Source organism: Miscanthus floridulus, chromosome 4 (assembly GCF_019320115.1).
Source record: "Miscanthus floridulus cultivar M001 chromosome 4, ASM1932011v1, whole genome shotgun sequence".
Lineage (NCBI taxonomy): Eukaryota > Viridiplantae > Streptophyta > Magnoliopsida > Poales > Poaceae > Miscanthus > Miscanthus floridulus.
In genome coordinates this window covers 101,340,459-101,368,357 of record NC_089583.1, presented here as the reverse complement: position 1 = coordinate 101,368,357, position 27,899 = coordinate 101,340,459, and the positions used below count along the sequence as shown (strand labels likewise).

Below are 27,899 nucleotides of genomic sequence, written 5' to 3'. Positions count from 1 at the left end.
CGGACCTGGCTCGCCTCATACCACCTCCGCGACGACGCCAAGACGTGGTACTACGCGCTGGAGCAGGATGAAGGCATGCCAGCTTGGGATCGTTTTCGCGCCTTGTGCCAACTCCGCTTCGGGCCCCCAACGCAGGGCACGCGCCTCGCTCAACTCGCGTGTCTGCCCTTCACTTCCTTGGTACAGGAGTACTCCAACTGCTACAACACGGTTCTCTGCCACGTGCGTGATCTGAACCCATGGCAGAAGGCCGAGCTCTACGTCGGCAGTCTTTCGGAGCACATCCAGGTGGACGTCGAGCTGCAGCACCCGCCTGACCTGCAGACCGCGATGTACCTCGCGCGGGCCTTCGAGCGCCGCGCGGCAGCCTTCATGCCGGCGTAGCCGCCCCAGCAGCGGGGTGGGCAAACCTCGCCACGGCCGTCCATTGCAGCACCACCAGCGGGAGGGGCGCCTGCCACCCAGCCATCGGCCCTGTCTCCTGCGGCCACCGGTCAGCCGTGCTTTCGGCGTCTGACTCCGGTGGAACAATTGGAGCGGCGCCGCCAGGGTCTCTGCTTCAATTGTGACGAGCAGTATGCGCGGGGCCACATGTGCAAGCGCCTTTTCTACCTCGAGACCGTCGACGAGTACGCGACCGCAGAAGACGAAGGGGCTATGCCACCGGAGGATTCGGCTACTCCGGCCGAGGAGCCTACAGCTAATGCCCTAGTTGTCTCGATGTATGCTCTCGTAGGGATTCGAATGGAGAACACAATGTTCCTGCCTGTGTCGCTGAAGGGTGAACGCCTCCTCGCCTTGCTGGACACCAGGTCCACGCATACGTTCCTCCAGGGCCACGTGATGCACCGTTTGGGCCTCTCTTCCTCTGGTGCCGCGCACCTCCATGTCACCGTCGCCAGCGGGGAGCGCCTACCGTGCGAGGGGATTGGCCGCGACATTCCACTCTCCATCGGTGGCGCGTCGTACCCTGTCACCTGCGTCGGCCTCACGTTGGGCTGCTTCAACTTCATCCTCGGCGTCGACTTCTTACGCACCTTGGGGCCCCTCACCTGGGACTTCGACGCCCACACGATGTCCTTCCAGCGGGGCAATCGATGCATTACTTGGCAGTGCGAGGGCTCTCCACCGGCGCCTCAGCACCTGCTAGCCATGGACACCGCTGACCAGCCTCGCCCCTTGCTGGACAGACTCCTACAGCAGCACGGCGCCGTCTTTGAGGAGCCGCATGGCTTGCCGCCCGTGCGGCCATACGACCATCGGCTCCATCTCCTTCCTGGCACGACGCCTGTGGCGGTCAAGCCGTACCGGTATCCACAGCTGTAGAAGGATGAGCTCGAGCGTCAATGTGCCATCATGCTAGAACAGGGCATCATCCAGCCCTCTACGTCCCCGTTCTCTGCCCCTGTCCTTCTGGTCAGGAAGGCGGACGCCTCTTGGCGCTTCTGCATCGACTATAGGGCTCTCAACGATAAAACATCAAAGGACAAGTTCCCGATTCCGGTGGTCGATGAGCTTCTCGATGAACTCCACGGCACCAAGTACTTCACCAAGCTTGACCTCTGTTTGGGCTATCATCAGGTGCGCATGCACCCTGAGGACATCGCCAAGACTGCGTTCCGCACTCACCAAGGGCACTTCGAGTTCCTGGTCATGCCGTTTGGCCTCTGCAATGCGCCGGCAACCTTCCAGGCGCTGATGAACGACGTCCTTCGTCCATTCCTCTGTAGGTTTGTGATGGTTTTCTTTGATGACATCCTCATCTACAGCACATCATGGGCAGCACACCTCCAGCACGTCGGCCTCGTCCTCAGCGCCCTTCGCGCGCATGGTCTCTTTCTCAAGAGGTCCAAGTGCTCCTTCGGCGCCTCCTCCGTGGCCTACTTGGGCCATGTCATCTCCAAAGACGGCGTTGCCATGGACAGCGATAAGGTGGAGGCGGTCGCAACTTGGCTGGCCCCCCGCTCACCCCGCGGCGTTCGGGGCTTCTTGGGGCTGGCCAGCTACTACAGAAAGTTCATTAAGGACTTCGGTTCCATCGCTGCGCCCCTCACATGTCTCCTGCGCAAGGAGGCGTTCGCCTGGGATGAGGTGGCTGATGAGGCGTTCTCCAGCCTCAAGCGCGCTTTATCATCGGCGCCTGTGTTGCAGATGCCGGGCTTTGATCGCCAGTTCGTGGTCGACTGCGACGCCTTTGGTACCGGCTTCGGCGCGGTGCTGCACCAGGGGGCGGGTCCCTTGGCCTTCTTCAGTCGGCTGTTCGCTGCCCGTCACATCAAGTTGGCGGCTTACGAGCGCGAGCTCATCGGCTTGGTCCAGGCTGTGCGGCATTGGCGACCGTACCTCTGGGGCCATCGCTTCCTCGTCCGCACCGACCACTATAGCTTGAAGTTCCTTCTGGATCAATGGCTGTCCACTGTTCCTCAACATCAGTGGCTCAGCAAGTTGTTCGGGTTCGACTTTGCCGTCGAGTACCGGCCGGGTCGCCTCAACACTGCCATCAATGCGCTCTCCCGCCATGACGAGGACGGCCCAACAGCGATGGCCGTGTCTGGGCCCTCCTTCCGCCTCTACAACGACATCAGGGCGGCCTTGGCGCTGGACCAGGAGGCCGGTGACCTCCTCCAGTAGCTGACCAGCGGGACGCTGGATGCCCCGTGGCGCACCGAGGACGGTTTGCTGCTCCACGGCAAGCGTGTCTTTATCCCGGCCCATGGCGACCTACGTCACCAGGTGGTGGCGCTGGCACACACGGCCAGCCATGAGGGCATACAGAAGACCCTTGTCCGTCTCTGCCAAGACTTCTACTTCCCAGGTGACCACGCACTGGTGCAGGACTGCGTCCGCTCTTGCGACACGTGCCAGCGGAACAAGACGCCGACAACGCACCCAGCAGGGTTGCTCCAGCCACTGGATGTTCCATCGCAGGTGTGGGCGAACATCTCTATGGACTTCGTCGATGGCCTTCCCAAGGTGCATGGCAAATCGGTCATCCTAACGGTGGTTGATCGGTTCTCCAAGTACGCGCACTTCATCGCCCTCAGCCACCCCTACACGGCTGCGTCGGTGGCGCGTGCTTTCTTCGATGGCATTGTGCGCCTCCACGGCTTCCCCACCTCCATCGTTAGCGACCGTGACCCCGTCTTCACCAGCAATTTGTGGCGTGATCTCTTTAAGCTTTCAGGTGTGAAGCAACGCTTGAGTACGGCATTCCATCCACAGACGGATGGGCAGTCCGAGGTGGTCAACCGGATCATCGTGATGTACCTGCACTGCATCACCGGGGATCGTCCTCGCTCCTGGGTCGACTGGCTTTCTTGGGCGGAGTACTGCTACAACACGTCCTTCCAGACGGCGCTCCGGGCAACGCCGTTCGAAGTGGTCTATGGCCGCCCCCACCGCCCCTCCTTCCGCTCCAGCATAGGGCGGCTCAGACTCAGGCGGCTGACACTATGCTTCGCGATCGCGACGCGTTCCTGGAGGAGGTCCGGGAGCGTCTCCTTTAGGCACAGCAGTACGCCAAGCGGTACTATGACGACCATCATCGCGACGTGTCCTTCGCGGTGGGCGACTGGGTGCTTCTGCGCCTCCTCCACCGTCCTATGTAGGTCCTCGTCGTGCACTCGAAGGGCAAGCTCCGGCCATGCTACGCGGGGCCGTTCATGGTGCTCGAGTGCATCGGGCCGGTGGCCTACTGTCTACAACTTCCGGCCGGCGCTCGCCTTCATGACGTATTCCATGTCAGTCAGCTGAAGGCTTACACGGGAGCTCCCCCGGCTGCTCCAGTTCCTCTTCCGCCGGTGCAGGATGGCCGCCTTCTTCCAGCGCCTGAGCAGGTGCTGCGCGCTCAACTCCATCGCGGCGAGTGGTGCGTTCTTGTCCAGTGGCAGGGGCTTCCAGTGGATGATGCGACATGGGAGCCGCTGGCAGAATTCAAGGAGCAGTATCCTGAGGTCCAGCTTGAGGACGAGCTGTTTGACGAGGAGGGGAGAGATGTTATGACCGGTATACAATACAAGAGGCGCAACCGGTCCAATAGTGGCTGAATATGCCTGTTTAGTTATTGTTTTGAGAAAATTAATATTTACCTATTAGCTTGAGGGCTATTTCGTAAAAGGATATTTTAGAGTATAAATTCTTGTAATTGGGATTATTGAGAATTAAGCAGAAACAATCTTAATTATTTCCGGCTTCCTCTGGGAGCCGGGATTTGCCCAGCCGCCCCCTGTTCATCTTCCCACGGCCGCAACCTCGCGACGGCGCCCAGCCGCCGACAGCGAGGCCCCAAGCCTCCTCCCTCACACCCATACAAGCTACGCAACGTTGATGGTAGGATCAGGAATCCTATCAAGCACCAATATAGTTTGAACACATAAAGTGGAAAAAAAAATCTATCTATATGATTGTTCACTACAAAATGAACATCAAAGAATAGTTTTATACAACACCTGTCCCGCTTTTTACAAGCAAATCTCAAACCATAAATAAACCAAACAAAAATGTCAGACACCCCTGCTCGGATAAATGGTGATCCGTGTTAAATGACATTGAAATCTCTTTTTCACTGAGAGCAGAATATGAACATAATCAAGAGAGATGCCGTGTGACTGGTCAGAGTATAATTCTTCCCTTTCCAGTGCATCCACCATAATAGGAACAGCAATCTTCTGCTGCTACTGCATATACAAGTATATTCCCAGAGAGATTCCATATTTACCCACTAAAATGTCCAAAAGAATGCTATGTAATTCTGAGTGCAGTCAATCTGTGAGCATTAATACAATTTGTTCCAGGGCATGTATAGGGAATATTTACTTCCGTGCAAGTTCTGTGGGCAAATACAAAACTTTGTACAGTCAGCGGGAATGGAGATATACAATAACACCAGCTGGTACCTGCCAGATCCTCAATCTTGAGGAAGGTTGGCCCTGGATAAGTAGTTATTATCCTCAGCAATCAAATGAATAGTAGAAATTTAATGCAAAAGAATTAGCCTCTCCACAATGAACATATATCCAAGCCAGTGAAAATAGGTATTTCGTCAGAACTAGCATGTGATGTATCACCTGTATTTCCCGATTTGCACTTTACTCATGCTGCTCTCCAACCTCTGTATGCTTGCAGCAACCCGACCAATGTTTGGTTTTGAGTCAACGCTGTAATCATCGCTGCTGTCGACACTTCCAATGTTAGTCTGTGCATCGGTGTTCTTGGCATCACTGTTTGCAACAATTCCAGTGTTGGATTTCACATTAGCATTGATGGTGTTATTGCTCTTAGCACTGGTGTCATTGCTCTTAGCACTTCCGCTGATCGGTTTTATGTCCATACACTTGGCATTATCAGCACTGCTAACAATTCTAGTGCTAGGTTTCATATCTGATGAGTTCCGAGCATCATTGTTAGCAGGGCTTCCAGTGTTGCATTGTGCATCAAAGTTCTTGATATAAGAATTAACAACACTTCTAATGCTGCGCTTCACATCTTTGTTGACAACACTGGAAGTGGTGGTGTCCACATTACTGCTCTTGTCATCTCTACTGGAGATGTTATCAGAGTTGGGCTTTATATTGACAGTTTTGGCATTTCTATCAGTGATGTTACCAGTATCCAGCTTTGCATTAGAGCTTTTGGCATCACTGATGATGATGCTTCCAATGTGGGGCTTCATATCAGAAGTCTTGGCATCTCTATTAGTGATGGATCCAATGTTCGGATTTACATCAACATTTTTGGCAAGTCCGTTCGCAATGCTTCCAGTATTGGGCTGTACATCAGTGTTCATGGAAGCATTGCTGGTAATGCTTCTGGTGTTGTATTTTGCATCAGCAGTCTTATCACAAGTTCCAGTGGGGCCGCCTTTTTTGCTCGTCAAATCAATATCTGTACAGTCACCACTGGTGATACTCCCTGTGCTTTGGGCCAGATCAATGTTCTTGGCATCATTATTGTTAAGAGGCCCACAAGTTTTATCCTCGTTATATCGAAGCCATGGATGCTTTAGGCAGTCTAAAGCTGTTGGCCTCTTCTCTGGTGCAAAGTCGAGTAAAGGGCAAAGAAAACTGGCAAATTCCCGGGCATCAGATTCAGAAATTTTGTATTTGTCAACAAGGACACGTTCAATGGATGACAATTTCAGCCTTCTTATCCGCTTCAGATCTCCATGGCGGTCAAAATATTCCTTTGGTCGTGTTCCCATGGTTGCAATCTGAATTCATTTGGAAAATTGTACAGGTAGTTCCATCATTAAAGGAATGCTTGATATTTCAGAAACAAAGAATTGAATTGCAAAAGGAATGCTGGGCTTACCTTCTTCGGCATCTTGCCAAGTAGTTCCATCATTAAAGCCAAGTGATCCTGCAGACAACCTTCAGTCCTCAATAAAAGTAACTAAAGGGCTAAAAGATAATAATCAACTAGAGTTTGCAAGGTTTAGCTTTCATGCTCTCAGTGCTCATGATAATGTCAATATGCCAAATGTAACTGAAGTTTCAATGTCTATTGGAAGTTGGAACTGGCATTTCAGAATATTGTCGATTAATCTAATATTCAAAGTCGAGAACATTAGCATGTTTTTTATCATGAAGGCTGAAAGGAAAACCATTCCCCTGATATTTTTTGGGTGCACATATTATTTGTTGTAGCTATTCGAGGTAAACAGGATTACAGGAGTAATGGAAAAAAAATTGTCCAGCTCCAAATTCTAATGCTAAGCATATTCATGTTGACTATGGTTGTTTTCTGAGTTTGGACATACTTCTTTGTGTCCATGTCAGTGCTTACTTTTTCACTTCATTAAATTGGATAAGTCTATAGTGGGATTACGGGCATGCACTGTGTAATTGAAGCCAACTCAAAGATGAACGAAATAGCTAGGCTCATGAGGAATGCAATATATACCTCATCTTCACTGTATCCATGACCTTCCTTGGGTGTAAATAGCATTTCTCCTGTTGCGAGCTCAAAAGCGATACACGCAAATGACCACATGTCAACAGAAAACGAGTATCCTGCACCTAGAATGATCTCTGGCGCCCGATACTGCCTTGTCTGAATAAAATCTGTAAATTGCTTGTCGGCCCAGCAAGCATTCCCAAAGTCCACAATCTTGCATGTAAGATCAATTCCATCCAAGCTCCTTTCTGAGCGCGAAGATTCCACAGCTGATTTTCTTTTCTCAGCAAGTTTTGCAAGCACCCTCCTTGCTCTCATCTTTAGCTTCTTCTCAATCGCGTTAAGGCCAGCTTCACCATTAGGGTTTCCCTCAGGCCTCTCGAGGTTAGGTTTAAGCCCAGAGCGAATGGGGTCCTTGGAGGGATCAATGGTTGAGACAAGGAGAACGTTCTCAAGCTTCAAATCTGAGTGGATGATGCCAAGCTCATTGTGCAAGTAATCAAGGCCTACCAAAATCGACCTGCATATTTGCCTCACCCTATCAAGCCCGATGCCTTTGTAATGGTTGTACTGTACCAGCTTAAGCAAGCTATCTCCCAGTAACTCGAAGACGAGGCAGATATGCTGCCCGTTCGGCCCCGCATGCTTGAAGTGATCTACCAGCTGAATGATGCATTTGCAGTTCGACGGGTCCCTCTTGGTGATCTCTGACAGGAACTCGATTTCATGAAGAGCAGCTTGCGCAAACTCAGGCGCACTCTTTTGGATCTTCAGGGCCACGTATCTCTGCAGAAAGGAGAATACCATTTGTGAAAACAATGTTCAATTTTTCTTTTGTCCAATTTTATAACTCTAGTCAACGACACCAGAGTATCCAGAGCAATAATTACAATCATTGTTATATTATAGTTAATCATGGTTATAGTTTAACGTAAGCCACATTTCTAGTACGAGAAAAGAGGGACACTAAAAGAATTTGCCCCTGGTACTGGCAACTGAATTTATTTTTGTATTGTACTGCTCGAAAATAAATGAAAAATTCAATTTGGCATTGTTTCCTTTGTTTCCCTCCAGCTCCAGCGTGTAAGACCTGACCTGAACCCACCTGTGGTTCTGGTTGTTTTGTATTATTACGAAAGAGTAAAGGCTTTCCCAATGGCAGCGGCAAACGGATGAACCAAACTCCCAAATGGGGAAAGAAACGACAAACCGAATCCCTAGTCTAGTGAAACGAAGCCTATAAAATCCGAGTGAGTATCCGACAGCCCCGTCGCAATCCCAATCCCAAGCCCATTCCCCTGGCCTCGCGTGGGGCCCGAGGGCAGGGCAGGGCACGCGAGGCGGTAGCGGTACTTGCGATCCGATCAAGCGATCGATCGGTGCGCCGCTAATCGACAAAGCGCGAGATCTATTCTAGGCGGGCAATCGCATTACGAAGCGGAGGGGGAGCGATCGCGCGGCGGGGGAAGGCGGGCGAACTTGAGCCCCTCCTCGATCGCCGGGGAGACGAGGCGGGGAGATGCCGCGCGCGATCTCATGCGGAAGAGGCCAGCAGAGGGCGCGCCGCTCCTACCTGTGATTGGACGTCGAAGGCGAGCCAGACGGTGGAGAAGTTGCCCCAGCCGAGCTTCCGCTGGGCGACGTAGCGGCCGGCGGCGAACTGGTCCCCGGGGCGGACGGCGTGGTAGCCGCCCTTGCGGTAGCCGTCGACGCCCTCGTCCTCCTCTTCCTCCTCCACCTCCACCTCGTCGCCTGACAAGGACGGCGACAGCGACGCCACCCGCGACATGCTCCTCCTCGGTTCCCTCCAACGCCCCCGTGTATTCCGGGGATTCCAAGGCAAGGCGCGCGCGTAGGTGTCCGGCGATCCCACCGGTGGCGTGGCTAGCTCTTCTCTTGTGTTCCGGGTTAATTGGGCTGGGAATCGCGTAGGCAGGCGGTTGTGGGTTTGGTTGGTTAAAACTTTTTTTTTTCTTTCTCAGGTGATGGGGGAGGGAGGAGCGGAGGGACGGGGAAGCGAGCATTCCCTGGACGACGAGAGAAAGGGAGAAGGAGGAGGACGCGGGGAGCTTTCCCACGTCGCTCCTCCTATTTTGGATGTATTGCACGGTCACTCACGACGACAGCTTCTCCATTCCAACATCCCCCACCGTACCGTATCCCATTGCCCATGCCCAATCAACCTGTTCTTCGAACCTTCTCTATCTTTTCCATCCTGAACAATCAGCAGATGCAGATCATCATGTGCCTCTTTTTTTTTTCTGAAAAGCGTAACTTGTAATGCAATTTACATTAACCCTCTGATTTCTGTCATTTTTTTACTCACTTTAGAGTCCATTCCCATGCTGTGATTTAGCTCTGTGAAGCACCTTACATTAAGAGCCTGTTTGGCAAGGCTTCTAAGGGCTCCGGCTCCTCTGAACTGGCTACTGTAGTAGGGAGCTGTTTTTCTCTCTCCTCGCGAAATGAACTAGAAGCCCGAGAAGCCACGTTTTCGAGCTCCTCCGGCTCTGGCTCCTCTGGCACTGTAGCATGGAGCCAGGAGCCAGAGGGAAGCCCTGCCAAAGAGGACCTAAGTCAGAAAATGTCATATTACAAGGGGGGCATTAGTTGGTCAGCGAAATAGCTAGAACTACAGTACATCATCTGTGTGTTAACATTTGGACAACTATGGTGTCAATGTGGTGGCTTATATCATAGTATCATATCAGGCGCGAAGCAATGGCCCTGTTCGCTTGAGCTTATTAGCCAGAATCAGTCCTACTTTTCAGCAATGAGAACAATATTTTTTCTCATAATAAATTAGCCCTACAAATTAGCCGCAAGCAGCAATAAGTCCTGCCGAACAGGGCCAATATTTGAAATTGATGTAAAGAAGAAGGTACATAAGGGTGCCAATTTTACCAGGTGAGACACTTGTCGCAGTAACTATAGCGGAGAGCCAAGGAGAAACATCATCCCTAACTATGACATGAATCGATTATATATGGATGGATGTAACAAGAACAAGAGTGAAACATGACGACATACTTATCTAAGCTCTCTCTCTTTTTTTTTTGATAAAATGATACAATTTGATTATCGAAGGTTTGCTTGATCTGAAAGCATAGACCTTGAATGTAATAATTGTGTCTTCGGCTATATTTACATGTTGCAAATTATTCATCAACAAAATGCTCCTTATGAGAAAGTCAAAAGTGGGCAGCATAGCCTACTGCTAATAAAGATGCCGGTCTTGGTTGACCATAATTCAACCAGATGCCAAAGGGTTGCACAAAATTCCCTCACTGTACCTTTGACACTTCTGAGATGACGGTGCCTTCGTTGAAAAGAAAAAGTATTAATCATAGTTCATCCAGAGCAACGTTACGTTAAAATGGATCCACCTGTGATAATTAGGAACTGTGAGATGTTGCGTAGGAATTCAGGAGGTTGGTGCCGTGCACCTTTGCAGTGTCATCTACTCATCTCCCAACGTCGTGGCTCGTGGGTTTGGTAGATTCTCTGCTGCAGCTGTGAGCAACAGCACAGCAGCCAGTCCATCATTGATCATTTGCTGCAAAATACCACGCAGCTTATCATTACTCAAACATTCGAACACGGCGTTCCTGACTCGCGCAATGTATTGGCAAATGATATACTGGGTATTTTCTTTCGGGCTGTATGGTTACAGTTGAGTCCCTGTCACATCGGATGTTTGATACTAATTTGAAGTATTAAAATAGACTAATTACAAAACTAATTGTACAGAATGAGACTAATTTGCTGAGACAATTTTATTAAGCCTAATTAGTCCATGATTTGACAATGTGGTGCTACAGTAACATAGTGCTAATGATAGATTAATTGGGCTTAATAGATTCGTCTCATAAATTAGTCTTCATATGTGCAATTAGTTTTATAATTAGCTCGTATTTAGCCTTCCTAATTAGTATACGAACGTCCGATATCACAAGGGACTAAACTTTAGTCTCTGGATCCAAACACCCTCGCACATTTGAAATCGGAACTTCTGATTTCTAACTTTTCATGAGGATGGAAGTTTGGCCACATTCTTTTATTGAGGCAATTCACAATCCTTATGTGTTGTCTTTTTTTTTTTCTAAAACACACTTTAAGCATCCACACACTGCATATTTATGCCTAAGAATGTATGTAGGAAACTAGATCCAAAGATTTTAAGATTAAGAAGCCACCTATACGATGTCTCACTATTGAAGGAGTATATTTTATATATCATTAAAAAAGATAGTTGCATTAGTAAGCCACATAGGCCATCAAACCTTGAAATTGATTGGATTGCTAAAAGGCGCAATCAAACCATCCAAGCAAGTTATTAGTTCTCAATTTCTGTTTGGACAATCGAATTTGTTTTTGTTTCTCACCAGAATCACCCGAAACAGTGCTAACCAAACAGGATTGGAGCACAACAATTCAAAAAGCGGAAACATTTTACCTTCCTGTCTGCGGTGCTAGAAATGGCCAAAAGGTGGTTTCACATCAATTCACATTAGGAGATCACCTTGCTTCTCCTAACATTTGCTAATAAATTCAGTACTCACCATGCCTTGTCTATCTCAGAGCTGAGCCGCACTAACTAGCAGACGGAGTTGTAGCGACACAACTATGGTTCTCCACCATTGTGCCTCCCACGTGTTGTTGTTGCACATCCCCGTCATCCAAGATCCATATGGACTTGCAGCCAGAGCTACAACAACGCCACACGAGGTTCGCCACTAGTCGCCACCATGAGAGGCACCCCAAGCTACTGATGTTAACCCCAAGGCCCCGAGTGCTGAGAATTTGTTGTCCAACTTACGAATTGTTGATAATGAACCGATAACATGAGAAATTGCATTTGATTTCTATAAATATATGTTGATAATGTATAGCAAAGAAAAAGTACCACATCGATCTCAAAGGCACTTTGGTCTATTCCGCCACATTGTTCTCTTATCACAATATGAATCTAGGTAGCCAGCTAAATGGTTGTAGCAGGTGGTTCTATTTCTCTATATAAATGTTTCGCAGGTGGTTCTATTTCTCTATATAAATGTTTCCAAAGAGATCTGGATCTTAAGTGTTCCTCTATGAATATAAATCCCTACCAAACGCATTATAATCAAAAGAAAGAAAAAGAAGTTTTTAGCTATATTGGTTGCCTATTTGGACAAAGCATGCTTCGATATCAGATCCACTAAAAGAGCCCAAGGATATTGTTTCTTTCATTATGCATTATAGTATCTTGATGAAAAAAGTAGTTAATCATTGTATGTCCATTTGGATTTCAAAGTAGTCTTCAAAGCTTACCTCCAAGTTACTGGTGAGTTAATTATGGGCAACAACCAAATACTCCACCACTTTTCTGCCATATGAACCGAAAGTGGGGAGTGCTCGTTTCACCTTTCAAACGTTGTCACACTTTTGAGAAGTATTTGCTCTATAACATGTACTTAAAGATCGTATCTTTTGAGAAAAAAATACCCCACCACTTTCCCCTTGCTTTGTGTCTAGGCCAGCAACGCCACCGGGGGTGGTGGCCAGTTGTGCAAAGTCGAGCAGGAGTGGTAGGCAAAATCGGGCATGGGCGGGTAGACCTCGATACGAACGACCATGGTGTGGAGCAGGGAAGGGGTTGCTGCGGTAAGCAATGCCTGTGCGGGAAGGATATGCCAAGCAGAGTGGCGTGGTCGGTTTGAGCCGAGTGGAGCAGCATGTAGAGCTAGGTGGCGGTTGGGCGTGAAGAGATATGGTGACCTGGTCTGCTACGAATCCTCTACCGCTCCATGGGAAAAAGCAAAGAGAAAGAAGTAGAAAACATGGCTGGCATCTAGTTCCCGCTCTAACCATGGCTAACGAATCCTCTCCATATCCATCTCTTCTACCAAACACAAAATTATAAAGCAATGATGATCCCTCTAACCAAACAAGAGATCGGATCATTCAATTTTATAAAACTAGAATGGAACATTGTCCTACATACCTCATCCATAAACCACGCAAGTCAGGTGGGCTTCAAGGTGCTATTACTATTAGACATGTCTATATAAAAAAATCATAGTGCATTGTGAGACACAAGACTATGGTAAAAGAGAATATAGATTAAATTATTCTAACATTTATGTATTAGGTATACGAGTTAGTTTAGACACAAAATTTTAGTTATTTTCTTAAACCAACATATGAGAGCTAGCCTCTTTTGCGTATCTTTTTGAGTGGTCCTTTGTGCATTTGTTGTTTAATGACATGATTGACGACATAACCTTAATTGTCACCCAGCTCCTTAGCTATAGGTGGTTGCTATGTATATCATCCTCATCTAAACTATTGGGTAAGGGTCGTTGATGTTCTTTTTATCTTATGATCTTCTATTATTCATTACTAGCAAACACTTAACCGCAAAATGATAAACTTTATAGCATGTGTTTTAACAAAAATGAATTTGATTTTAATACTTAAATTCAATTTTAAATGTATATGGCTAGTTAACAAGGACAGATGGAGTCAAACATCTTCAGCAAATCATGATTGGCTTCAAAATGAAATTTGATCTGCTACTTGGAGGTAATGAGTTGACCTCGGGATTCACCTCCATTCCCCGGGTTGTAAAGCTGTGACCGTTGCAGACATCCCACGCTAGACGCTACTGCCACTGCCACAGTACCGCTCGATCGTAGGGCCCACCTGTCAGCTACAGGTGGCACGGCCGGGATCCAGCTCGTCGTGTCACCCCCTTCTCCTTGCCAGTTTGCCACCGACGGGCGACGGCGACCGTCCCCCACTCCTCTCCTCCCCGTCCGCCTTCACCGAGGTCACCTGAGATCCGGGTTTCCTTCTCCTGGCAAACCATAATCTCACCACGCCTCGCGCCCAATCGGACGGAAACACTCCTGGTCCAATCCCCTCGAGCGGAGCAGATTTGGATCCGGCTCGGCGAGATGGATCCCGAGGACACCACCCCGCCGGCGCCGAGCCAAGGGGATGCGGAGACAACTCCGCCGCCGGTGCTGGAAGTGGCGGCGGGGGAGGGCAGCCTGGCTAGCGGGGGCGAGGCGGCCAAGCGGGCCCACGAGGAGAAGGAGGAGCTCGCGCGGGAGGTCATGGAGCTCGGCCTCCAGAACGAGTACCTCAGGTCCCAGATTGCCGGGGCCCGGCCGACGGGTGACGCGGTACGAGGGACCGGAGCTCGCTAGGGGCTTGAAGGAGCAGGTGGAGAGGCTGAGCAGGGAGGTGCAGGAGCAGCGGCTGACGCGGGAGGACCACGAAGAAGGCCCTGGAGCACGTCAACGTGGCCTACGCCGAGGCCGACGGCAAGGTGCAGGAGCTCACCGCCAAGCTGGCACAAGGTTAGCAGCCATTTCTCCTGAGGCTCCGAAGATGAATTGTACGTTTGCTGAGCTTATTGTTATGTTTTGTCCCTACTTTCCTTGCTAGTTTCGCGACATTGCGAGTAAGAACCTGTCCTTGCGTGTTGTCAGTGAAAGCTGAAAAGCCCAACCAACAACTGAATTTTCCCCTGCACTTATCAGCAAGGGCGCAGCTTCATTACGTTGAATTATCCATCATGATTGTAGGCAGTGGATTTGCTATTTCAACTTGTCTGTTATTCCATATTATGGGAATAACTTTTCTTACTAATGTATGCTTGGGATTATGAAGTACAGGCTGTTAAAATATCCACACCAAGCACAATGGCTAGAGGATTGTTGGTTTTAGAAAATTGTATTTATCAGAGGAGCGGATCCATTAAGAACTGATGGGCATGAGGTTTCTCAGATTAACATACACTAATAAGTTGTTAACGATAAAGGTAACAATGAAGCGAATACCCCAACAGGATGACTCTGTTGGCAGAAAGACAGGTCAAAAAAGGGTTAATATGAAAGTTGAGAAATCTTATTTACCTGGAATCACCAGATCATTTTTACAGATGATGTTGGCTGTAGCATATTTAGTAACATAGTCAGGTAAGCTCAATCTGTTCTCTACTGTCTTAGAGATTTCTGTAATGAAGGAGAACAAATATAAATACTCCCTGTGCTATATATTCCTCTGGCCGGCTGCTCCTCTTGCTATACTCAGAAATTGGTCGTCAATAGAGTGGGCATACACCATATACCATACCATACTAGAAACATCTATACTAGACTGAACTGTGACCACAGAGCTTATTTGTTCTTATAAAATTAAGGTTCTTGGTTTTTGTAACTGCCTATAAAAACTCAGTGCTTACCCCAACTTGCTTGAATTTCTTCTTGTTATGGAAACTCTGTAAATTCTCAAATGTTTTAAAAGGTGCTCCGGATAGTCTCAATGAGCCTGCTTGGCTGCCATTTTTTATAGCCATTTGGGCTGCAGCTGCAAGCTAGTTAGCTTATGGCACTGTAGAGGTGTTGTTGGGCTCCTGCAGCTGCAGCACAGCCACATTCATCTCTTGCGATCACATAGGATCCTTTGTTGTTGGCGACACTGAATATTTGTTGGATGTAATAGCCACATAGGATCCTTTTTATTGTTGGCGACTTGAAGTAGCTGATTAGGGTTTCAAAGTTACTTTTACTTTTCTAGGCTAGAATACAATCAATGTTGATCTTTAATATCTACCATGATTATAATGACTGCAATGGCATAATAGATTAAGGATTAAGCTTCTGTGATATGACTCATGGACTATGAATGCATTGTTATAATTTTGAGCCAATCACATGCTAATGTGTGCATGATAGAGTAATGACTGCAATTTCATAATGGATTAAGGATTAAGCTTCTGTGCTATGACTCATGGACTATGTATGTATTGTTATAAATTGACCCAATCAGCATGCTAATGTGTGTGATAGAGAAGAGGGAGCCCTCTGGGCATATGCAAGGAAAAGGTGGTCATGTTTGTAGTTCATTACAACTCTTCATCATGTTGGTCATTTGCTAAAAGGGTTTAAAACTGAGAAATTGTAATTGTAAGGCGACTGTGAGTACATTATCACTTTGCAGTTTTATTGTGCTTCATTCCACCTAGATCTGCCAACAGATGGTGGTACAATGCATTAAATACTAAAGTGACATTTAGATCTTCAAGAGGATAAACCTCTGTTTAGGTTCCGGTTACACTTATTTTTTTTAATTTTACTCTGGAATTGCTGTATCTTAGCTTGATCAGAGTACAGCTTGCTATATCATTATAATCTGTAATACAACCTAGTCCTTGCTGCCCCCCTTGTTTTTGGTTTCAGAATCTAATTCATCATTAGTTCCATGCATGTAGCTGAACAAAAAATGGAAAAGGAACTAAAAGAACGCGACGACAAATATGTTGAGCTGGATACCAAGTTTCAGAGGCTTCACAAGCGTGCAAAACAACGTATACAAGATATACAAAAGGTAAGAAGTAACCAATTTTTTATCTGTCCTATCTTCACTTTAGCTTGAAAATAGTACATCTTTTACTTCACTGCCTCAGTCTCTCCCTAAATATGGATTTTTTCAGCTGTCCTATGTGCACATTAGTTTGAGAATAAACTAGTACAATTTGATTCAACGATTGTTGTGGTGTAATCGACTCTTTGCTGCCTGTTTCTCATGTTTTGTGAATATACTGAATTATTGAAACAAGAAGTTGATCTTTAGTGTTTTTTCCTACACATTTTCAGGAAAAAGATGACCTGGAAGCTCGGTTTAATGAAGTTAATCAGAAGGCTGAGCAGGCTGCTTCTCTGCAATTAGCAGCACAGCAGGAACTGGAACGTGCTCGTCAGCAGGCTAGTGAGGCCTTAAGGTCAATGGATGCTGAAAGGCAGCAGTTGCGGACAGTGAACAGCAAGTGAGTGACTTTATTAATCTCATTGTACAATGTATGTGTCATCTTTTAACATTGTGCAAATATAGCACTAGGCCTGTCGTTTCTCTCCTTGCTTGGGGTGGGTGAAACTGAGTGGTATAGTTATATGAAACCTGAATATGTTGAAGTGCAGCTCCTCCATTATTGTTATAACCCTATATCTTATCATACAATGCACGTACCATCTCTTAACATCGTGCAATAGCACTAGGTTTTCGTTTCTATCCTTTCTTGGGGCGGGTGGAACTGTATAGTTATATGAATCCTGACTACGTTGAACTGCAGCTCCTCCATTATAGTTATAATCCTATATTTGTATCTGTAGGCTGTAGCTCCTACATTGCTGATGTAAATAACATCTTCAGTCCTTTCCTGAAGATTTCCACAAATGACATGTTTATTTTCACATAATATACATATTAAAGTGAATGCGAACCATGTGTAGGTTGAGGGCTAACCTCGATGAGACACGTCTTGCCTTGGAGGCCAGAAACAATTCTCTTGAGAAACTGCAACAATCAGTGCTTGAGAAAGAGCAGGTATGCAAATGTAATGTTTCTTGCCATTTTTTTGGTGATCTTTAATAGTAGAAATGCATGGCCTAAAATTAGATATTAAGGTGTTGCAGGGCACATGGTTGAATTCTAAAAAGTTCTTTTATTAGCTTAAGGCGAGTGCCAAGATCTTCTATCTGGTGCTTATATGGAAGGCGGAATGGGACATAGTTCCAGCCAGCTAGCATTAGGATGACATTGACTGGGTGAATGCAGTTACTTATTTCTAAGATGTTGGTTTAGGTATCTATATATCCATCTATCTCTTAGCTGAAATAAGCAAGTAATAGAGATTCCTGCTCATTTCAATAGTCCAATATATAGTTGCTTGCTTTTTCCCCCTCGAACATGCACATAAGCTGCATGCCATTGCATTATAGAAAAGATAATAATAATACTAGGCTAGTTCAACTGCCTGCCACCACACATGACACACACGGACTTAGAACAAGCACACCACAAGTAACTGCCTGCCAGGCTGGAAACTATGAAGAGAACCCCAAAATGTGTTGCTTGTATGACAGGATGTTGATGTATTTGGTCAGAACTAGCAATTGTCTGCTTTTGTGAGCTATACTGGTATCATAGGGTCAAATCTACAGAACTGTTAATATAATAGTATTCTCTTATTTAGTTTATTTGACATGGACAGAAGTGGGACTGATGTGATGTTTGTAAAGTTGCTAGAGAAAGTTCAAGGATCCCTTCAATTGGCTGAAGATAAGAGGATGGCAATAGTTTCAGAGCTCACTGCTAAGCATCAGAAGGTAAGAGAAAAATCCAGGAATGAAATTTGGAGAGAATGATTTCACAAAAAGCATTAAGGTGATCTAACTTCGCTTTTTGTCCTCAGCAAATAGAAAGCTTGCAGGCGCAGCTAGCTGAAGTTTCTGCAGAAAGGACGAAAGCATCTGAAACCATACAGTCTCTACAGGTAACTCCAGTGTATAGCATCATAATATTATCATGAAACTATAATTTCCAGGTAGTATTTAGCTGTGTTAGTCTATTAGGTTAATGCTTTTAAACATTACCATTTTCTGTTGTGCTTTACTGATAGCAAAGTAGTGACTAGTGAGTAGCTGAACAAGACTGATCTCAGTATGCTGGGGAAAAAAATGGTGAATTAGAGTAAGCAATCATATTTACCTTCAATGTTTGCATATAATTATACTTTTGCAGGTGGTATTAATGGAGAAAGACTCAGAAATAGCTGAAATCGAAGCAGCATCAACAGGTGAAGCTGCCCGGCTTAGAGCTGCTTTGGAGGAGGTTAAAGGGGAGCTTGCTCATCTAAAGGATGAACATGTATGTTTCTCTATTCTGTACTGAAACATGCCATTGCTGTACAAAGTTGAGCATACCTTGTCATAGATGCCAAATTCAAACCGGCGGACATATGAGCAGCTCTAGTTCTAAACTTCTAATGCTGATTAATTTTATATAAACTAATTTTATATAAACTATGATAATCTGAAATTGATGAGATTAGTGCGTGCTGAGGATGACATAATCGCACAACAAATGCTGAATGAAGTGACCTTGTGTGACTTAGAAACACTGACCATTATTCAGAGCGGACAAAATATATGGACATTTTTAGTAGATGGCGGTAGCCTTATAAGTTCAAAAAGATTGAAACTGCTTGTAGACCTGACTTGAATTTAATTTAGTCTTGCTTCTGTTTGGTCAGAAGATCATTTATGATGTATGTGGGAACTAAGTAGAATTCGTCTAACTTCTACAATTACTCAGGAAAAAGAAAGGCAAAGCTGGGAGGCTACTTGTGAATCTCTTAGGTCAAAGCTGGAAGCATCAGAAAATGCATGCCTTAGATCTGAAAAAGAATCCACCAAAGTTAAAAGTACGTCTTTCAATACTTACTATTTTGATTTTGGTGCAAAATTGTTAAATCTATAAACCTGTTTGGATATTCTGCAGGTCAATTGGAATTAGAGTTGTCAGCACGAAATCAATTGTTACAAACCAAAGATTCTGATCTAACGGCTGCAAAACATGAGGTATGTTGGTATGATGAGCTAAAGCTTAGTGAATATGAAGCAAAGTGAACTTGCCCTGATATTTTTATGGCAAGTTTTGCATGACCCATATATGTCTAGGCCCTGCACAGCTGGAAGAGTTCATGTTGTTCATTCCTTAGTGCCACTTTTTAAGGTCTTGTTCCTTGCTTGTTGTACACAATATCAATTAAAAGATAGGAAAACCTTCTTCCGTTCTTATATTGTAGTCTGTTTCCAGTGTAGAAGTTGTATTGGGCGTTGAAGCTGCACATTTATTCTATTACGCTACAGTTATGTATTCATGTTTCTCATGTGGCATGTTTTTAGTTAAGTGACAGAAAACAATGCTATGTCATGCATATCTTTGCATCATTGCATGCGCATTTGGTTTTCTGGGGTTTAACATCATGGTCTTCTGTGTGGAGGGTTGGCATAGGGGACTCTAGAGTTCAGATGCTGGATGAAATAATAGATGGCTTCTCCTTAACAGCAGTGAAACTTTATTAACATTTGGAGTTAGAGAAGGGGACACTAGAGTACATAATAGATGTCTTCTCCTTAACAGCAGCGAAACTTTATTAACATTTGGAGTTAGAGAACTCACTTGTGAGAGACCTGGCTTGGCACACAGATGCTTTATTTTTAAGCCTGAAAAGTACGTTCAAATGGTTTTGAATCAGTTCATGGGGGAGGCCTAATGCTAAGGACAAGTTTTCATTGACATTTTCAAATATAAATAGGGCATGTGCTGCAGCTGATAGTTGTATAAAAAATTAAAAAGAAACTTCAAATTAAGCCTTTTGTACTTTGCAGATTAGTCGACTGGAAAGTGAATTTTCTGCATACAAGGTCCGGGCACATGCACTTCTGCAAAAGAAGGATGCTGAGCTTACTGCAGCTAAAAGTTCAGATTTGATTAAAGAACATGAAGAGGCCATAAGGGTAATGCCATTCTTTTATCTAGTTATCTGATGTAACCAAAGATTTTGACTGATTTGATTGTTTGCTATCGCTTTTAATCAAGGAAGCTGAAAAGGAGGTGGCAGCTGCTTTAGCAGAAAGAGAGAAAGCAATCGATGATCTCCAAAAAGCACAATCCAGACATGGTGATGAAATTGAGGCAAGGTGGGGCCACTAAACCTTCTGCTCAGCAAAATTAAATCTTACAGGCTTCCATCAGTGACAAAAGGGTACCACAGAAGCTAAAAGGCAAGTTTTATAGGACGGCGATTAGACCTGCTATGTTGTATGGTGCAGAATGTTGGCCTACGAAAAGACGACATGTTCAACAGATAAGTGTCGCGGAAATGCGTATGTTGCGTTGGATTTGCGGTCATACAAGAAGGGATCGAGTTCGGAACGATGATATACGTGATAGATTAGGGGTAGCACCAATTGAAGAAAAGCTTGTCCAACACCGGTTGAGATGGTTTGGACATGTCCAACGGAGACCTCCAGAGGCACCGGTGCGTAGTGGAATCCTAAGCCAGGATAGTAACGTGAAGAGAGGCAGAGGAAGACCGAAGTTGACTTGGGTAGAGGCGATAAAAGGAGACTTGAAAGGATGGAATATACCCAAAGACTTAGCCTTAGATAGGAGTGCTTGGAAGACAGCTATTCACGTGCCTGAACCTTGATTGCTTCTGTTGGGTTTCAACTCTAGCCTACCCCAACTTGTTTGGGACTTAAAGGCTTTGTTGTTGTTGTTGTTGTTGTTGTTGTTGTTCCATCAGTGCTTGATGTTCTTCATGTGAACCTTCATAAAGGAAATTATAGTCTCCAACTTAGTTTGTTAAATATGCTATCTGCAGCAGTTGCAGTTCTTTAAACTTTAAATATGCTTGGAGGTCACTAGCAAATGTAGTACGCATTTTATCAAGCCAGCAACACTAGGCATGTTATTAGTGTTGTACTCTAGTTGTTAACTTACTGTTGTTCACAACGCTAATCCTGTTAGTTGATGTATTATGTGTTATTCCATCAACATTTTCCGTTTTGAGTTTTTATTGTTTACCAAGTATTCACTATTTATTTTTCATTCAGAGATAAGGCTCTTGCTGATGCTGAGAAAAAGCTAAAGGATGTAATGAAGAAGTTAGATTCTGTTACTTCTAATTTCATCTCAGAAAAAGAATCCTGGGAGAAAAACTTGGCGAATGTAGAGGAAAGCTGGAGATGTAAGATGCTGAATCTATTTACTTTAGAAATCTCTCCTTTCTTTTGATGGGAACCAATGACAAAAAATATGAATGCCAATGGTGCAGTGAAATGTGAGTCTTTGAAGGCTCAGAGCAATGGCCATGTTGACGATGAACTTCAAAAGAATTTAGGAGAGTTGACACTAAAATATGAGAAACTGAAGGTTTCTTCCTGGACATCACTCATGTTATCTGCATGCCTTATTATGTCTTCGATCCAGTATTTTAATATATGTGTTTTTTCAGGAAGAGCATCAATCATTCCGTGATATTGCTGATAGAATGATTGAAGACAAGGAACGAGAGATAGCTAAACTCCTCAAAGAAAACAGGGACCTTCACCAGTCTTTAGATGCTAGACCAGCAGTAAGTTGTTTCCCTTAAGTCTCTTTTTGCTACCTTTGTTAGCTATAGAGAAGCAGCGGTGGAAGAACCATATCAGAACCGTGTCGATGTCCAGATGTGGTCAAAGCACTTAGGGCCTGTTTGGATGTTGTAGTTGAGAAAAGATGTGGTATCAAGAAACTAGAATTTTAGAAATCAGCGAGACAGTATCATATGGTTAGAAAAAAGGGGTCAGGAGTGGTTTTTATAAACTACAAAGCACCACCTTTTAAGCAATACTATGGTTTTTAAAAGTAAGAGATCTGTTACATCGGAGCATCTTCTAGTTTTGACCCCCCCCCCCCCCCTCCCCCACCCCACCCCCCCAAAAAAAAAAAAAAAAACTGTAGAGCTGCATTATTTTTCAAAAACTCGAAAAAAACTCTTGCATCAAATTAAGGCTCTACTAACTACGCCCACCATTCCTTGTGATGCTTTGTATTCTACAAAATTTAAAATAGGACCTATTATTTTGAGATTTTGTTGATGATATTATTGCATTGATGTCACAGGTTAGCAACAATGATTATCAAAGTCAAGGTAATTTATTATTATTTGTATCATGTTTTATTCTCCAATCTTGCCTGTATTCTCCCTCAGTTAAATGGCTGTAATTTTTTCCACTAATAATTATCATTGCCCTGTATTTGCAGGACCTGTTAAGGATTCAATGAGTGTTGAATTGGCTGAGCAACAAATTTTGGTACTCACCCATTCCCCTGAAAAATGAACTAGTAAATGCATATTAAATGTTGCAATTGGGATTAATTGGTATTGTATCAACGGTGTTAGTCTAAAATAGGACTTTTACCCTGTATTTTGCACCTTTCTATGGCTGATTTGGTTGAGATAGTGCTTTGATGTTGGACCAAAACTTTAACTATTCATTCAAACTAGAACACCTTGGTGCTTAGTGATACATTGGTAGAGTGCATTTTCTTAGATGAGAAGTCTAAAATAGGACTTTTACCCTGTATTTTGCACCTTTCTATGGCTGATTTGGTTGAGATAGTGCTTTGATGTTGGACCAAAACTTTAACTATTCATTCAAACTAGAACACCTTGGTGCTTAGTGATACATTGGTCGAGTGCATTTTCTTAGATGAGAGATTATTAACTTATACTCCATGCCTACATTTTCAGCTTCTCGCATGGCAACAAGCCAAAAATTTCAACTATTTATTCAAACTAGAGAACTTTGGTGCTTAGTGATACTCTACAACAACAACAACAACAACAACAACAACAAAGTCTGTTAGTCCCAAGCAAGTTGGGGTAGGCTAGAGTTGAAACCCACCAAGAGCCCCTAGTCACGGCTCAGGCACTTTAATAGCTGCTTTCCAAGCACTCCTATTCAAACATAGATCTTTAGGTATATCTCAAGCTTTCAAATCTCTTTTTATTGCCTCCCCCTATGTCAATTTCGGTCTACCTCTACCTCTCCTCACATTATTAGCTTGGCTTAGGACTTCACAATGCACTGGTGCCTCTGAAGGTCTCCTTTGGACATGGTCAAACCACCTCAACCGATGTTGGACAAGCTTTTCTTCAATTGGTGCTACCCCTAGGCGGTCACGTATATCATCGTTCCTAACTCGGTCCATTCTTGTATGACCACAAATCCATCGCAACATACGCATTTCTGCAACACTCAGTTGTTGAACATGTGAACATGTCGAATCTTTGTAGGCCAACGTTCTGCTTCATACAACATAACTGGTCTAATCGCCGTTCTATAAAACTTGCCTTTTAGCTTTTGTGGTACCCTCTTGTCACAAAGAATGCCAGAAGCTTGTCGCCACTTGATCCACCCTGCTTTGATTCTATGGCTAACGTCCGCATCAATATCTCCATCCCTCTGTAGCATCGATCCTAGATAACGAAAGGTATCCTTCTTAGGCACTACTTGACCTTCCAAACTCACATCTCCCTCTTCCTGTGCAGCTCCGCCAAAGTCACATCTCATGTCTTTGGTTTTAGTTCTGCTTAATCTAAAACCTTTAGACTCAAGGGTCTGCCGCCACAACTCTAGTTTCCTATTTACTTCCGCCTGGCTTTCGTCCACTAATACTACATCATCAGCGAACAACATACACCAAGGATATCCCCTTGAATGTTCCTGGTAACCTCATCCATTACCAAAGCAAAGAGGTACAGGCTCAAGGCTGACCCTTGATGAAGTCCTATTTTAATCGGGAAGTAAGTTGTGTTACCATCATTTGTTCAAACACTAGTCACAGCATTGTTGTACATGTCCTTGATGAGGGTCACGTACTTTGATGGGACTTTATGTTTGTCCAAAGCCCACCACATAACATTTCTTGGTATCTTGTCATAAGCCTTCTCCAAGTCAATGAAAACCATGTGTAGGTCCTTCTGCTCTCTGAACCGCTCCATAACTTGTCTTATTAGGAAGATTGCTTCTGTGGTTGACTGCTTAGTGATACTCTGTCAGAATAAATTTGCTTAGATGAGAAAGATTATGAACTTATACTGCATCCGTACATTTTCAGCTTCTCGCACGACAACAAGCACAACGAGAAGAGGAATTGGCTCAGTCACAGAGGCATATCTTAGCGCTTCAAGTATGTTATCAACTTAGCAGGCATTCTTCACATTCTTTCCAGTTTGGGTGTCAAGTGAATAAGCTTTTGTTTTCCTTTCTTTTCTTCAGCAAGAAATTGAAGAGCTCGAGCGTGAAAATCGTCTCCATGATCAACAGGTGGGTCATTTGAGGTTTGAGTTTTCCATAGTCAATACTTTTTTTTGGTTGCATACCTCTGATTAGTTGTGCGAAGTGATCTGGCCATTCTGCATCTGATCCTTCTAGTTATGGAATGTCAACTAGGATTAAATTTGATTTCTCCTTTACCAAAATTTCTTCAATATGAAGCACCATACCATGTAAAGAGTATCTGTGTTACATGTCATCGAATTTCCTCTTATTATTCCTGGAACCTGAAGTAGCTTTTATTTAGCTAATTGTGTTTACTATTGATACCGAAGTCATGTTTTTTGCCATGTATAAACTATTTGGATATTTGGCCTTGTTGTTGCTACTGCAGCGAGAGAAAAAAATTATACAATGTTTAAGAAGTTGGAACACATAGCATTGGGACCGAATGGTGTTCTAGAAGCTTATTGATCCTTAGGCCATAGCTCTGGAATATCACTGGCTTTCTGGAATTCCAGGTGCTGCAGATCTAGTGAGTTTTACATGAGGCAATGATAGTGTAAAGTAAGCATGTGCACGTTAGTGTTCACTCATTTATTACCCAAGGGGTAGTTTTTTGACTTGTTTAAACCAATAAACATATCTTCTAGTTATTTGCCACATTAAGAAGAAGCTGGATTATCCAGATACGAGTTTGCAGAATTCACCTTAGTGTGCTCTAGAATTCCAGATATTTAGTTGTACAAGACAAAGATCTGCCCCCCCCCCCCCCCCCCCCCCCCCCCCCCCCCCCCAAAAAAAAAAAAGAAGATGACATGACATAAAGATGAGTTGAGATGTTGGTTTGACCCCCTTATTTCACTGTAGATCTTAACAACAACAGCTTCTGTGTGTAATGTCAGTTTATTTTGGTCTTTTATGTTTTGAGTTACTGATGTTAATCTTTTTATCTGTATTATTTCTGGTGTTTGTAATCTTGCATACTTAAAGTATATTTGTTTTGTGTCATGATAAAACTAGAAAATGAGTTATTGATTCATTGGTCTGAGATGTTTTTGCTAGGTGGCTTCATATCGGCATGCCTTATTTTGCCTGATTTTATTGTAGGAAGCAATGTTGAAAACCGAGCTTCGGAATATGGAGAGATCACAAAAGCGAGAAGGAATAGATATGACATATCTCAAAAATGTGATTCTAAAGCTTCTTGAAACAGGTAATTGGAACTTTTTATTCTCTCTAGTTGCTGCAGACTGACAGATGATATAATATTATCAGTTGGAACAAATCCATTTTGTCTCCTTAACTCTTGCGTTTGTCTAATTTTGACCTCCAACCACAAAACCGGCTAAATTTGGCACCTTAACTACCAATACCGGTCAATTTTGGCCCCTCTGTCTGGGTTTGGTGGATTTCCGGTGGCTTGGGCCCATCTATCAGCATGGGCCCACATGCAAGACGGTGTGTTGCCTCCCTCTCAACGTCCACGGCACTGCGCTTGACCGCACTAAAGGAGGCGTGCGCTCAGAGTCTTCACTCCCTTTTATCTTCTGCTGACCCTCCACCACAGCCCCCTCCCTCCCCCATATCTCCCGTCCAGTGGCTGCCCCCATGGCTGACAGTGCTCCATGGCATGGCGGTGCCCTTTCTCCCTCCATATCTCCTGTGACGAGCAAGGGATGGTCTATGGCTGCACATGGGTATGAGGCGACAGGGTGGTCTGCACACAGCAGAGGCGAGTGCAGCGGCTGCAGCAGCACAAAAGTGAGCACATTGGACACAGCTATGGGATGGTGGTGTTGGGAGAGGGAGGCATGGAGGGAGAGATGGAGAGACAGGTGGGGGTTCGAGCTACTTGAAAACCACCAAAACTAGACCGAGGGGTCAAATCTGAACAGTATTAATGGTTGATGTGCCAAATTTACCTGGTTTTGTAGTTGGGGGTTAAATTAGATAAACGTAAGAGTTGGGCCAAAAATGTACTTGTTCCTTATCAATTTGATTTTTTTTTTGGCACAGGGGAAGTGGGGGCATTGTTGCCTGTGGTTGGGACGTTACTACAGTTTAGTCCTGACGAGGTAAACTCTGTAGATTCTCATGGAAGTTTATTCTTGCTGCTGATGCAGTGCCGCTTGCTTTTATGTAGCTTCTTAGTTCTGATATGGTTGTTTTTACATGATTATGATATACTACATAAAGGATTCTAGTTCTATTCTACTAAGTTAATCTCAGGTATTGTAAGGGTTAGAAAAGACATATGGTATTCATGAGGATATCAAAGTACTAAAATAAAGTCATGCAACATGTTTCCATAACATATCATCAATACTATGTTAAATATCCTTTGATAACTACAATGTTTTTCTTTCTAACATGAGAGCTTAGATCTCATTTGCTGCACAGAATGGTCTGTTTAATTGATTCTATGTGCTTGCTGGGCTCATTTATGGGTATATAAAGCTAGAGATCCCATACTATAGTTGATTTGGCTGGTTTTATTCACGAACCAGAATCTGTTCTGCCATTGTATTTATAAAGCGTCATAACGGTTAGAAGTAGTGAAATGATGGGCTAGACCTTTATCTCGTATTTTTTATGACTTTGGGAATGCTCAACCCATAGTTAGCTGCTGACATTAAGATTTTTATACTGAATCTAACTCATTAAAGCATAGCTAACCTTCCTTTTTATCAGTGGTGGTGGGGATGCTGAACACTCCTTTTAAAAAATATTTATGTATTCAGTTTGTGAAAGAAAAATTTTGTTAGGGCAAGCTACGGCTACGACCATTGTACCCATGATGTTGGAAAATGCATACTAATCGCCAGTTTAATCATTTTGAATGTGAGATTGACGCTTCCTTGTTTGAAACCTGGCAGCTCAAGAAGTGCCAGCAAGGTGTCCTTTCAAGTGTGGCTTCTTCACAAGCTGCTGCAGTATCAGATGGCACAACCACACCGAATTCATTCTTTGCCAGATTCTCGTTCTAACGGAGGTTTAATAAGGCTTTGCTCTTGAAGATCCGCAGTCTAGCTGGGGGAGAGGATGTCCTGAGCCTTCAGATTCACAGTTTTGCTGATTCTAGAGAACGTTTATTCATTTATTATTTACAGGCGTCCATTCCCCTTCTCCTTTTGTAAAAGTAGTGTATATAGAGGTATAACCACATGGCCCACAGCAGACTCAAGATAAAATGTAATGTATGATATATTGTGCTACTGACATATATAGTTAGGTCGTCGAATGTCGAGGGGAATGGTTTATAGACTGTTGTATAATTTTTATTGAACATTCTGAGGATTCAGGAACCATTTTCCACTTTGAACTGTTGAGTTTTGTCTC

The 27,899-nt window shown here is 44.5% G+C and overlaps 1 protein-coding gene and 1 pseudogene across 1 annotated transcript; one reads left to right on the top strand and one right to left on the bottom strand.

Moving 5' to 3' along the window:
* Window positions 1-4,604: 4,604 nt before the first annotated feature.
* On the bottom strand, window positions 4,605-9,181 carry LOC136552341 (uncharacterized). The gene is made up of 5 exons (XM_066543880.1): window positions 8,468-9,181; window positions 6,901-7,680; window positions 6,310-6,357; window positions 5,067-6,208; window positions 4,605-4,928 (listed from the first exon to the last, which is right to left on the bottom strand). Exons 1-5 carry the CDS (start codon window positions 8,681-8,683, stop codon window positions 4,907-4,909), a joined length of 2,208 nt encoding a protein of 735 aa, XP_066399977.1. The 5' UTR covers window positions 8,684-9,181; the 3' UTR covers window positions 4,605-4,906.
* A 4,400-nt stretch (window positions 9,182-13,581) lies between these two features.
* Window positions 13,582-27,899, top strand: LOC136550160 (protein GRIP-like; annotated as a pseudogene).

Coding starts and splice junctions, on each gene's coding strand:
- LOC136552341 (XM_066543880.1), bottom strand. CDS start 8,683: ATGTCGCGGGTGGCGTCGCTGTCGCCGTCCTTGTCAGGCGACGAGGTG. Junction 6,358..6,900: donor ATGGATACAGTGAAGATGAG/GTATATATTGCA, acceptor GGTTGTCTGCAG/GATCACTTGGCTTTAATGAT. Junction 4,929..5,066: donor GTGCAAATCGGGAAATACAG/GTGATACATCAC, acceptor CTACTTATCCAG/GGCCAACCTTCCTCAAGATT.